Genomic DNA, 14,242 nt, shown 5'->3' on the forward strand with positions numbered 1-14,242 from the left:
CTGCAAGTTTGTTTAATTAATGTAGCACACCATATTATTTAAATAAAGGAAAAGAAAGTACATGATCATCTCAGAAGATTCAGTGAAAGGATATAACAAATGTAATAACCACTCATTTATAAAATTATGCACAAATTATAAATAGGGAGAAACTTAACCTGTTACAGGTCATCTATGAAATACCTACAGCTAACATCATACTAATAACAAAATTCTGAGTACTTTCCCCCTAAAATCAGACACAGAGCAAGGAGGTGTAGGCTCTCATCACCTCTATTCAATGCTGTACTAGAGACTGTAGAAAGTACAGTCAGGTAAGAAAAAGAAATAAAAGTTGTCCAATTTGGAGGGAGGAAGTACACGTCTCTCTGCAGATGACATGATCCTGCATGTATGTAATAATCCTAAGGAATTCATCAAAAATAGCTTTGAAAACAAATGAGTTTATAAAAGTCACAAGATACACAGTCACTATACAAAAATGAATTGAATGTCTATGTAATTGCAGTGAACAATCTGAAAATGAAATTAGAAAAACAATTCCATTCACAGTAGCATAAGAATACTCTTAATAAAAGAAATGCAAAACAGATTCACTTAACACAATTTTGAGGAAAAGAAAAAATCTAAGTGAAGTTGGAATATTCCATGTGAATGGATTGGAAGACTCAGAATTGTTAAGATGGCAATTTTTTCCTTTCTCGGCGGTCCCCAGTAGTATCTCTAGGTTTAATGAATCAGTAGAGAACTCACAGTTCTCAGCATATAGCTTACTCGTGACTATGATTTATTAAAGCCAAAGGACACAAAGAAAAATCAGTAAAGGCTATCTTTTCATTTACTTGTTTTTCTTCATGGATTTCCTTCATCAATGTTTTATAATTTTCAATGTGCAGATCTTATATATCCTTAATAAAAATCATTCCTAAGCATTTTACTCTTTTTAATGCTATTGTAAATAGGATTTTTTCTTAATTTGTTTTGTAGATAGCTCATTTTTACTGTAAAGAAACACAACTATTTTTGTATGTTGATTTTGTATCTTGCAACTTTAAATAATTAAGTTATTATTTTTAAAAGTTATTTTGGTGAAGTCTTTAACCTTTTCTATATATAGCATAATGTCATCTGCAAACAGAGACAGTTTGACTTCTTTCCTTCCAATTTGGATGTCTTTTATTTCTTGCCTCATTGCTCTGGCTAGGATTTGCAGTACTAAGTTGAACAGGAGTAGTGAGAGAGGGCATCCTTGGCTTGTTAGCTATGGGATTGTCATATATGGCCTTTATTATGTTGAGGTGCATTCCTTCCTATAGCTAAGTTAATAGTTTTTCATCATGAAAATATATTAAATTTTGGCAAATGCTTTTGCTGTATCTGTTGAGATAATCATGTTATTTTTATCCTTAATTGTGTTAATGTAGTGTATGGCATTTATTGACTTGGGTATGTTCAACCATCCTTGCATCCTAGGGCTAAATCTCATTTGATGATGGTGTATGAACATTTTAATGTGCCGTTGAACTTGGTTTGCTAGTATTTTGTTGAGGATTTTTGCATCTGTGTTCATCAGGCTGTTCATCAGGTCAAAACTACTTTGGCATATAGTTTTCTTTTCTTGTGGTGTCTTTGTCTGACTTTGGTCTGAGGGTAATTCTGGCCTTGTAAAATGAGTTTGAAAGTGTTTTTTCCTCTTCAATTTTTTGGAAGAGATTAAGAAGGATTGGCCTTAATTTTTCCTTCAATGTTTGATAGAATTCAACTGTGAAACCATCCGATCCTAGGCTTCTCTTTTATGGGAGGTTTTTGATAACTGACTCAGTCTGTTTGCTCATTATTGGTTTGTTCAGATTTCCTATTTCTTCATGATTCAATCTTGGAAGATCATTTCTAGGTTTCTTCTAGTTTATAAAATTTGATTATAATTGTAGTCTCTTATAATCCCTTGTATTTCTGTGCTATCTGTTATAATGCCACCTCTTTCATTTTTAATTTATATGAATTGTCTCCCTTTTTTTTTCTCAGTTAGCCTAGCTAAAAGTTTGCCAATTTTATCTTTTCAAAAACCCAGCTCTTAGTTTTTGTCACTTTTTAAAATTGTTTTTCAAATCTCTATTTCACGTATTTCTGCTCTAGTATATATTATTACCTTCCTTCTGCTAACTTTGAGCTTAGTTGGTTCTTCTTTTTCTAGTTCCTTGAAGTGTTAGGTAGGTTGTTTGTCTGAGATCATTTTTTGAATATAGGTGTTTATTATTATGAAAGTTCCACTCAGAAGTAAATTTTCTGCATCCCTTGGGTTTTGGAATGTTGTTATTTCCAGTTTTCATTTTCTCAAAATATTTTTGCTTCCTTTTAATTTCTATGTTGACACATTGTTTTTTTCAGTAGTGTATTGTTTAATTTTCATAAATTTGTGAATTTTCAAGTTTTCTTTCATTGTGGTTGGAAAAGATGCTTGATATGATTTCAGTCTTTTTAAATTTGTTAGGACTTGTTTTTGGCCTATGCTGTATCTTGGAGAATGTTCTATGTGCACTTGAGGAGCATATATATTCTGCTGCTATTGGATGGAACATTCTGTGTATGTTTGTTAGGTCCATTAGGTCTATAATATTGTTAAAGTCCATTGTTTTCTTATGGATTTTTCTGTTATGGATGATCTAACCAATATTGAAAGTATGGTAATGAAGTCACCCATTATTATTACTGTATTTGTGACTGTTTCTTCAGTTCTGTTAATGTTCACTTTGTATATTTAGGTATTCTAAGGTTGGGTGCATATGTATTTGTAATTGTTATAAATATTGTTTATTTAAGTTCTTAAAGTCTATGTTATCTGTTATAAATGTGGCCTCCCTGCTGTCTCTGATTGCCATTTGCATGAACTACTTTTTTCCATCCCTTCACTTTCGGTTTATTTGTATCCTGAAGGCTTAAATGAGTTTCTTATAGGCAGCATATAGTTGAATTTTGTTTTTTATTCATTCATCTACTCTAATGTCTTTTGATTGTTGAATATAATTCATTTACTTTCAAAGTAATTATTGATAAGGAAGGATTTGCTATTGCCATAGTGTTTTTTTCTGTTTGTTTTGTAGTTCTTTTGTCCCATTTTTCCTCTCTCACAGTCTTACTTTGTGATTTTTTTGTGGTGGTATGCTTTGATTCATTTCTCTTTGTATTTTGTGCTTTGACTAAAAGTATTTTCTTTGTGATTTTCACAAGGCTTACACAAAACATTTTATAGTCATAACAGCCTATTTAAACTGATAATGTCTTCAATTTCATACAAAAACTCTAAGCTTTTACTTCTCTCCCCCCACATTTCATGCTATTAGTCATATTTTAACATTTAAAAATATTGTGTATCCATGAACAAATTGTTGCAGCTACAGTTATTTTTAATGCTTTTGTCTTTTAACTTTTATACCAGAGTTAAAAGTAATTTACTATACCACCATATTATGTATAGTATTGGAGTATCTGAATTTTATTGAATACTTACTTACCAGTGGATTTTATCCTTTCATATGTTTTCATGATGCTATTTGGCATGTTTTCATTTTGACTTGAAGAACCTTCTTTAAAGAGCCTTTTTTTTTTGGTAAGACAGGTCTAGTGGTGATGAACTTCCTCAGCATATGTCTTTCTGGGAAAGTCTTATCTCTTCTTCATTTCTGAAGGACAGCTTTACCAGGTATAGTATTCTTGGTTGGCAGATTTTTTTCTTTGAAAATATCCTCCCACTTTCTGAACTGCAAGGTTTCTGCTGAGTAGTCTTACAGTCTTATGTGGATTCCCTTGTGATAAGTTTCTTTCCTCTTCTGTCAGTATTTCTTTATTAAGTAAGCTTTCTGCCCTTTCTCTTTGCTCCTTCTGGGATTCCCATATGCATAGGTTGTTTCTTTCGACAATGTTCCTTATATACCATAGAATTTATTTTTTTTCTTCTTTGTTCTTCCAACTGGATAACTTCAAATAATTGTCTTTGAATTCACTGTTTCTTCTGCTTGATCAACTGTGCTTTTGTAGCTTTTTATATGAAAAATTTCAGTTCAGTCATTTCATTCTTCAGATCCAGAATTTATTTGGTTCTTAAAAAAAATTTTCTCTTTGTTAGATGTCTCATTTTGTTCATGTATTTTTTTCCTGATTTTTATTGATTTGCCTGCCTATTCTCTCTCATAGTTCACTGAACTCATGATGATTATTTTTAATTTTTTTTGTCAGGCAATTTGTGCATCTTCATTTCTTTGGGGTCTTCCACAGAGACATATTTCAGTCCTTTGGTGGTGTCTTGTTTCCTTGATTCTTTATGTTCCTTGATGCCTTGCATTGCTGTCTTCACATTTGAAGAAGTTGCCATCTCCTCCAGTGTTTAGTAACTGGCCTTGGGAGAGAAAGAAGTCAGGCACCAGTCAGCCCAGCTAGAGTTCTGAGGGTCTCTCAGACCTTTTCTATGGGTGTGTATACTCCATTCCTCTTATTCCCTCATGGTGGGAAAGTTTAAGATTGTATGCTTTCTCTCAGTCTTGCAAAGCCAATATGAACGTGGAAAGCCTCCTATTTATTTTCCTTAAGGCTGTGCCCTGAAGTGTTCAAAGTTGTGCACCTTCCCCCAGTTCAGCAGAGTCCAGGCAGCTGCTAATATCCATGTGTCCTCCGCAGCATTCTGCACACTGTTGGAGGCTTACATGCACCATCTGCTGGAGAGTGTGGGTGCTGGCTATACGGGTGTGTGTGGAGTAGGTGTTCTCTTGGCTAGTTGTGGGTGTCCTCAGGTGAGGCATCCTATTGGTTCATATGGAGGGCTCTTGCAGGAGCCTGCGAGCCAGTTATTAGGATACATGGCTGGTTGCTGTGATCCATACATTGTTGCTGTGAGCACCCATCCCTTCTCCCTACTCGTATGTGTCTCCAGACTGTCAATCCACTCAGTGTTCTGGGTGGGGGAAGACAAAAGTGGGCCTCGTGGCCAGTGTCTCACAAGGCTGGGGAAACCAGGCTCCTTACATCACTTTCACTTTCTCCTCTTGGAGAAGTCACAAGCCACCTTGGAGAAAGGGTGATGTGGGTCAAGAGAAACTGTTGTTCTTACCCACTTCAATGCATCTACTCTCAGATGTTTTTACTCTAAAAGGGGACTGGAACCTTTTTGTTGGATTCCTGGACTCCCATAAAGGTATTCTTATCCATGGTAGTTGTTTCTGTGTGAGTATGCAGCCTGGAATCTCCTATTCTCCCACCTTACTGATGCCACTCTCCTCTTCTTTCCCATTATTGGACATAGTATAGGATTAGTTGTTGATATTAATAGTAACTTTAAAAATTAACCAACCTGGGGACCTTCAAGATGGTGGAGGAGTAAGCCGTGGAGATCACCTTTCTCCCCACAAATACATAAAAAATACATCTACATGTGCAGCACCTCCTACAGGAAACCTACTGAACGCTGGCAGAAGACCTCAGACTTCCCAAAAAGCAACAAAATCCCCACGTACCTGGCCGTGTGCCTGACAGGGTCTTGGTGCTCCGGTTTGGTGTCAACCTGAGCCTCTGAGGTGGGAGAGCCGAGTTCAGGACATTGGACCACGAGAGACCTCCTGGTCCCATGTAATATCAATCGGCAAGAGCTCTCCCAGAGATCTCCATCTCAGTGCTAAGACAGAGCTCCACCCAATGGCCAGCAAGCTCCACTGCTGGATGCCCCATGCCAAACAACTAGCAAGACAGGAACACTACCCCACCCATTAGCAGAGAGGCTGCCTAAAATCATACTAAGTTCACAGATACTCCAAAACACACCACCAGACACAGCCCTACCCACCAGAAAGACAAGATCCATCCCCACCCACCAGAACACAGGCACCAGTCCCCTCCACCAGGAAGCCTACAAAACCCACTGAACCAACTTCACCCACTGGAGCAGACACCAAAAACAATGGGAACTACAAACGTGCAGCCTGCGAAAAGGAGACCCAAACACAGTAAGTTAAACAAAATGAGAAGACAGAGAAATATGCATCAGATGAAGGAGCAAGGTAAAAACCCACCAGACCAAACAAATGAAGAGGAAATAGGCAGTCTACCTGAAAAAGAATTCAGAGTAATGATAGTAAAGATGACCCAAAATCCTGGAAATAGAATGGTGAAAATACAAGAAACATTTCACAAGGACCTAGAAGGACTAAAGAGCAAACAAACAATGATGAACAACACAATAAATAAAATAAAAAATTCTCTAGAAGGAATCAATAGCAGAATAACTGAGGCAGAAGAACAGAGAAGTGACCTGGAAGATAAAATAGTGGAAATAATTACCGCAGATCAGAATAAAGAAAAAAGAATGAAAAGAATTGACCATAGTTTCAGAGACCTCTGGGACAACATTAAATGCACCAACATTCGAATTATAGGGGTCCCAGGAGAAGAAGAGAAAAAGAAAGGGTCTGAGAAAATATTTGAAGAGATTATAGTTGAAAACTTCCGTAACATGGGAAAGGAAGTCGTCAATCAAGTCCAGGAAAGGCAGAGAGTCCCATACAGGAAAAATCCAAGGAGAAACACACCAAGGCACATATTAATCAAACTGTCAAAAGTTAAATACAAAGAAAAAGTATTAAAAGCAGCAAGGGCAAGCAACAAATAACATACAAGGGAACCCCCATAAGGTTAACAGCTCATCTTTCAGCAGAAATTCTGCAAGCCAGAAGGGAGTGGCAGGACATATTTAAAGTGATGAAAGGGGAAAACCTACAACCAAGATTACTCTACCCAGCAAGGATCTCATTCAGATTCGATGGAGAAATTAAAACCTTTACAGACAATCAAAAGCTAAGAGAATTCAGCACCACCAAACCAGCTTTGAAACAAATGCTAAAGGAACTTCTCTAGGCAGGAAACACAAGAGAAGGAAAGGACCTACAAAAACAAACTGAAAACAATTAAGAAAATGGTAATAGGAATATACATATTGAGAATTACCTTAAATGTAAATAAATTAAAATGCTGCAACCAAAAGACATAGACTGGCTGAATGGATACAAAAACAAGACACATATATATATGCTGTCTACAAGAGACCCACTTCAGACCTAGGGACACACACAGACTGAACGTGAGGGGATGGAAAAAGGTATTCCATATAAATGGAAATCAAAAGAAAGCTGGAGTAGCAATTCTCATATCAGACAAAATGGACTTTAAAATAAGGACTATTACAAGAGACAAAGAAGGATACTACATAATGATAAAGGAATCAATCCAAAAAGAAGATACAACAATTGTAAATATTTATGCACCCAACATAGGAGCACCTCAATATATATGGCAAACACTAACAGCCATAAAAGGAGAAATTGACAGTAACACAATAATAGTAGGGGACATTAACACCCCACTTTCACCAATGGACAGATCATCCAAAATGAAAATAAATAAGGAAACACAAAGTTTAAATGACACATTAAACATGATGGAGTTAACTGATATTTATAGGACATTCCATCCAAAAACAACAGAATACACTTTCTTCTCAAGTGCTCATGGAACATTCTCCAGGATCATATCTTGGGTCACAAATCAAGCCTTGGTAAATTTTAGAAAATTGAAATCATATCAAGTATCTTTTCCGACCACAATGCTATAAGACTAGATATCAATTACAGGAAAAAAAAAACTGTAAAAAATACAAACACGTGGAGGCTAAACAATACACTTCTAAATAACCAAGAGGTCACTGAAGAAATCAAAGAGGAAATCAAAAAATACCTAGAAACAAATGACAATGAAAACACAATGAACCAAAACCTATGGGATGCTGCAAAAGCAGTTCTAAGAGGGAAGTTTATAGGAATACAATCCTACCTAAAGAAGAAAAATCTCAAATAAAAAATCTAACCTTACACCTAAAGCAATTAGAGAAAGGAGAACAGAAAATTCCCCAAAGTTAGCAGAAGGAAAGAAATCATAAAGATGAGGTCAGAAATAAATGAAAAATAAATGAAGGAAATGATAGCAGAGATCAGTACATCTAAAAGCTGGTTTTTTGAGAAGATAGACAAAATTGATAAACCATTAGCCAGACTCATAAAGAAAAAAAGGGAGAAGACTCAAGTCAACAGAATTAGAAATGAAAAAGTAGTAACAACTGACACTGCAGAAATACAAAGGATCATGAGAGATACTAGAAACAACTAAATGCCAATAAAATGGACAACCTGGAAGAAATGAGCAAATTCTTAGCAAAGCACAACCTTCTGAGACTGAACCAGGAAGAAATAGAAAATATAACCAGACCAATCGCAAGCACTGAAATTGAGACTGTGATTAAAAATCTTCCAACAAACAAAAGCCCAGGACCAGATGGCTTCCCTGGCGAATTCTGTCAAACATTTAGAGAAGAGCTAACACCTATCCTTCTCAAACACTTCCAAAATATAGCAGAGGGAGGAACACTCCCAAACTCATTCTATGAGGCCACCATCACCCTGATACCAAAACCACACAAAGATGTCACACACACAAAAAAATCCTCAACAAAATACTAGCAAACAGAATCCAACAGCACATTAAAAGGATCATACACCATGATCAAGTGGAGTTTATCCCAGGAACGCAAGCATTCTTCAGGATATGTAAATCAATGTGATACACTATATTAACAAATTGAAGGATAAAAACCATATGATAATCTCAATAGATGCAAAAAAAGCTTTTGACTAAATTCGACACCCATTTATGATAAAAACTCTCCAGAAAGCCATAGAGGGAACCTACCTCAACATAATAAAGGCCATATATGACAAACCCAGAACCAACATCATTTTCAATGGTGAAAAGCTGAAAGCATTTCATCTACGATCAGGAACAAGAAAAAGATGTTCACTTTTGCCACTTTTATTCAACGTAGTTTTAGAAGTCCTAGCCTTGGCAATCAGAGAAGAAAAAAAATAAAAGGAATCCAAATTGGAAAAGAAGTAAAACTGTCACTGTTTGCAGATGGCATGATACTATACATAGAGAATCCTAAAGATGCTACCAGAAAACTATTAGAGCTAATCAAAAAACTATTAGAATAGCAGGTTACAAAATTAATGCACAGAAATCTCTTGCATTCCTATACACTAATGATGAAAAATCTGAAAGAGAAATTAAGGAAACACTTCCATGTACCATTGCAAAAAAGAGAATAAAATACCTAGGAATAAACCTACCTAGGGAGACAAAAGAGCTGTATGAAGAAAACTATAAGACACTGATGAAAGAAATTAAAGATGATATAAACAGATGGAGAGATATACCATGTTCTTGGATTGGAAGAATCAATATTGTGAAAATGACTATACCACCCTCAGCAATCTGTGGATTCAGTGCAATCCCTATCAAACTACCAATGGCATTTTTCACAGAACTAGAACAAAAAATTTCACAATTTGGATGGAAACAAAAAAGATCCTGAATAACCAAAGCAATCTTGAGAAAGAAAAATGGAGCTGGAGGAATCAGGCTCTTGGTCTTCAGAGTACACCAGAAAGCTACAGTGATCAAGACAGCATGGTACTGGCACAAAAACAGAAATATAGATCAATGGAACAGGATAGAAAGCCCAGAGATAAACCCACGCAATATGATCACCTTATTTCTCATAAAGGAGGCAAGAATATAAAATGGAGAAAAGCCAACCTCTTCAATAAGTGGTGCCTGGAAAACTGGACAGCTACATGTAAAAGAATGACATTAGAACACTCCCTAACACCATACACAAAAATAAACTCAGAATGGATTAAAGACCTAAATGTAAGGCCAGACACCATCAAACTTTTAGAGGAAAACGTAGGCAGAACACTCTGACATAAATCACAGCAAGATCCTTTTGACCCACCACTTAGAGAAATGGAAATAAAAACAAAAATAAACAAATGGGACCTAATGAAACTTAAAAGCTTTTGCACAGCAAAGGAAACCATAAACAAGACGAAAAGACAACCCTCAGAATGGGAGAAAATATTTGCAAATGAAGCAACTGACAATGGATTAATCTCCAAAATATACAAGCAACTCATGCAGCTCAATATCAAAAAAAACAGACAACCCAATCCAAAAATGGGCAGAAGACCTAAACAGACATTTCTCCAAAGAAGATATACAGATTGCCAACAGACACATGAAAAGATGCTCAACATCACTAATCATTAGAGAAATGCAAATCAAAACTACAATGAGGTATCACCTCACACGGGTCAGAATGGCCATCATCAAAAAATCTGAAAACAATAAATGCTGGAGAGGGTGGGAATGTAAATTGATACAGCCACTATGGAGAACAGTATGGAGGGTCCTTAAAAACTAAAAGTAGAACTACCGTATGACCCAGCAATCCCACTACTGGGCATATACCCTGAGAAAACCATAATTCAAGAAGAGTCATGTACCACAATGTTCATTGCAGCACTATTTACAATAGCCAGGATATGGAAGCAACCTAAGTGTCCATCAGTAGATGAATGGGTAAAAAAGTGGCACATATATACAATGGAATATTACTCAGCCATAAAAAGAAATGAAATTGAGTTATTTGTAGTGAGGTGGATGGACCTAGAGCCTGTCATACAGAGTGAAGTAAGTCAGAAAGAGAAAAAGAAATACTGTATGCTAACACATAAAAATGGAATCTAAAAAAGATGAAAAAGTTTCTGATGAATCTAGGGGCAGGACAGGAATAAAGACGCAGATGTAGAGTGTGGACTTGAGGACATGGGGAGAGGGAAGGGTAAGCTGGGATGAAGTGAGAGAGTAGCATTGACATATATACACTACCAAATGTAAAATAAGTAGCTAGTGGGAAGCAGATGCATTGCACAGAGATATCAGCTCCGTGCTTTGTGACCACCTGGAGGGGTGGGATAGTGAGGGTGGGAGGGAGAGGCAAGAGGGTGGGGATATGGGGATATATATAGTTGGTTCACTTTGTTATACAGCAGAAACTAACACAACATTGTATAGCAATTATATTCCAATAAAGATGTTAAAAAACAACCAACCTGTCAAATACAACTAGTATAGTTATGTAGTGTCATCCGTGTGCCAAAAGGAAATATTTTTCTGCTGCACAAACAAGATTCACATGTCCAGAAGGTTACCTGAACAACTGCTGTTGAGACTGGGATAGTATTTATGATTCTAATTAGTTCCTGGGCCCAATTATGGAAAGGGACATAGCCCAGACTATGATTTTTCAGAAATACACAGTAATTTTTTTACTATGCTGTTAAGGCTGATATGATTGTCAGAAGCAGTAAATTAACTCACTCATCCCTGGTTCAGTTGTGTAAAGGGACACAGCCCTGTATATGAATTATACATTACATATGCAGACTGATAGTCTTGGCAAGAATAAAAATAAATTAAAAATTACAAGGAGGGCTTCCCTGGTGGCGCGGTGGTTGGGAGTCCGCCTGCCGATGCGGGGGACGAGGGTTCGTGCCCCAGTCCCGGAAGATCCCACATGCCGCGGAGCAGCTGGACCCGTGAGCCAAGGCCGCTGAGCCTGCGCGTCCAGAGCCTGTGCTCCGCAACGGGAGAGGCCACAACAGTGAGAGGCCCGCGTACCGCAAAAAAAAATAAAAATAAAAAAAAATACAAGGAAAAACAAAATAAAAATATTTTAGGAGAAAATAATGTGGAACAAGGAGCCAGAAGGTTTAATGTTTTAGGCTCGTTTGGGAATCAGAGAGCCGTGGAAAGGAAAATAAACCCCCTTTAATGGAGGAGCAAGTACAGTGATAAAGCTTGGTTCAAAGGACATTTGTGGATCTGGGTATTTAAGTATTGAAAAAGAAGTTGGGTGAAAGAAGCCACTCTAATAAGGCTATATACTGTATGATTCCAACTATATGACATTCTGGAAAAGGCAGAACTATGGAGACAGTGAAAAGATCAGTGGTTGCCAGGCACTGAGGGGGAGATGACTAGGAAGAGCATGAAGGATTATTAGCGTAGTGCGAATACTCTGTATGATACCACAACAGTAGATACATGTCGTTATACATTTGTCTAAACCTGTAGAATGTGAAACACCAAGAGTGAACTTTAATATAAACCATGGATTTTGAATGATTATGATGTGTCGGTGTAAGTTCATCAGTTGCAACAAATGTAGCACTCTAGCAATACATGCTTTGCGTGTGTAGGGCAGGGGTTATATGGGAAATCTCTGTACTTTCTCCTCATATTTTCTGTGATCCTTAAACAGCTGTAAAAAATAAAGTTTTAACGGTAAAAGAAATTAGAATAAAAGGAAGATTGCCATTTATACACATTTGTAAAAGAAAGTATATTCTGAAGAAACAAATATTAATACTTTCTCATTATATGTATTTTCTTTTGAAAACAATTTTGATTATTTGTTTTGATTTGAATGCTAACTCTATAAGCTTGGGTAACACAAGTGTTGTTTTGTCTTCCCACCCATCTCTTGGAGAACTTGTGTCCGATTTGCTTCAGGTAGCAGATACTTGTTGTAAATGAGAAAACTATCTAGAAACCCTCTTTCAGAGGCAGGGCAGTGAATGTTATATAATCTGGGTCTCTAGGACCTTTGAAGCCAGAACAAATTTGACTTAGTTTGTGTACTATAGTGATGATAGCCGTAAGGAATTGGGACTTGTGTTGAGGAAAGGGTTTGCAGTCATGGTATTTATATGTTTGTTTTCAAAAGCAGATATGCATAAAGGGAACCCCGGAAGCTATGAGCTAACAGTGAACACTGAAGAGATCAGAGATATATAATTGGACAAGTTACTTTTTACAGTTGTTTTCAATGTGGTACATGAAACAAACCTTCTCTTATGTGTCCTGCAAACTTTTTTCGAAATGTTTATGAGGCATATTTATTGTTTTGTAAATGGTTGCTGATTTCTACTTTAAGGATGGCATATGGAGAAACCAGAGTCTGCCCATGTGAGCATATCCTTAGTGGGTTGAAAATAATTTTTATAATAATCATTTAGCTCTACTTTCTTTCTTTTTTATAATTATGGTAGTCTGCTTATCTCTGAGTTTCTCATATCTCTCACAAGCAATACCCACTCCTTTAGCACAGCAAATTCTATCACCTAAATGTCTGTGCAATGCTTAAGTAGTTAACAAGAAGACAATTTCCTCATTGCTCTTAACAACTTAGAAAAAATGGATGGAAACTTCAAGACTGAAAGAGAAAGAAAACTTGGGTATCATTTATATGTAATTTTTTTCTTATGTTTCTTTTCTCTTCCAGATAAAACCAGTTAATACACCTTGTAGGCAACCAGTTGATGAATGTGATTTTCTAGAATTCTGTGATGGGAATAACGCACACTGTGTGCCTGACACTTATGCACGTGATGGACAGAGTTGTGATTCGGGCGACTCCTTCTGTTATAAAGGACGATGTCGGTCGTTTACCAGACAGTGCAGAAAATTAATTGGAGGAGGTAATGACCACTATTTTCTTCTTAGTTCCTAAATTCTGATGATCCCAAGCTCTGTTATTTAATGCTATAAAACAAAAATGTAAGTGTAATTTTAAAATAAGTGTATCCTATTTGTAGGCCTAATGTATATTAGTGTTAAAGGAAGTAAAGTTTTCTTGATTCTGAGAAAAAACTTCTGAATTTATAAGGAATCCTTATTTGCACAAGGGAGAGACCTCAAGTGGAAATGCAGCTTCTTGGAAGATTATATTGACAAAATAATTAAGTAATAGTCAACCTAAGAAAGAAATAGAGAATTTTATTCAAGCCAATCTGAGGATTATAACCCAGGAGATAGTCTTCCAAAAAGCTCTGAGAACCGTTCTGCCCATTAGAGGTCAAGGCAAAGTTATATATGTTTTCAAGACAAAGGGTTATACATGAAAGTAACATACTGACAGTATACATAGTCCAGATCTGCGTGTAGAAGACAAGTAGTGGTTCATCGTAAACCCTTACAGGATTGAGAAAGGAATGTTATCTCCTAAGGAGTCATCTTGCTGATAACAGGAGAACATTGCTCTTTTTGTTTTGACACATAAAGCAATGTGAGTGCAAAACGAACAGTTACGTCAGGGTTTCTCCACCTCAGCACTGTGAATATCTTAGGCCGGGCAGTTCTTGCTGTGAGGGGTGTGGGATCCTGTATACTTTAGCATTTTTAGCAGCATCCATGGCCTTTTCCTTCCAGACACAGCGCCTGCAGGCCTTTGTGGTTTTCACAGCTG

General features: G+C 36.7%; 1 protein-coding gene across 1 annotated transcript in view; it reads left to right on the plus strand.

The window, feature by feature from the left end:
- LOC111173533 (disintegrin and metalloproteinase domain-containing protein 5-like) overlaps nucleotides 1-14,242 on the plus strand; it is a 134,668-nt gene that overhangs the window by 68,607 nt on the left and 51,819 nt on the right. The window contains exon 14 of the mRNA XM_022571269.2: nucleotides 13,280-13,475. Coding sequence (XP_022426977.2) covers nucleotides 13,280-13,475 — 196 coding nt within the window. The remainder of the gene's footprint in view (nucleotides 1-13,279; nucleotides 13,476-14,242) is intronic.

Source organism: Delphinapterus leucas, chromosome 21 (assembly GCF_059928025.1).
Source record: "Delphinapterus leucas isolate spDelLeu-1000000601 "Yukka" chromosome 21, BTC_Dleu_Yukka2, whole genome shotgun sequence".
NCBI classification, from domain to species: domain Eukaryota; kingdom Metazoa; phylum Chordata; class Mammalia; order Artiodactyla; family Monodontidae; genus Delphinapterus; species Delphinapterus leucas.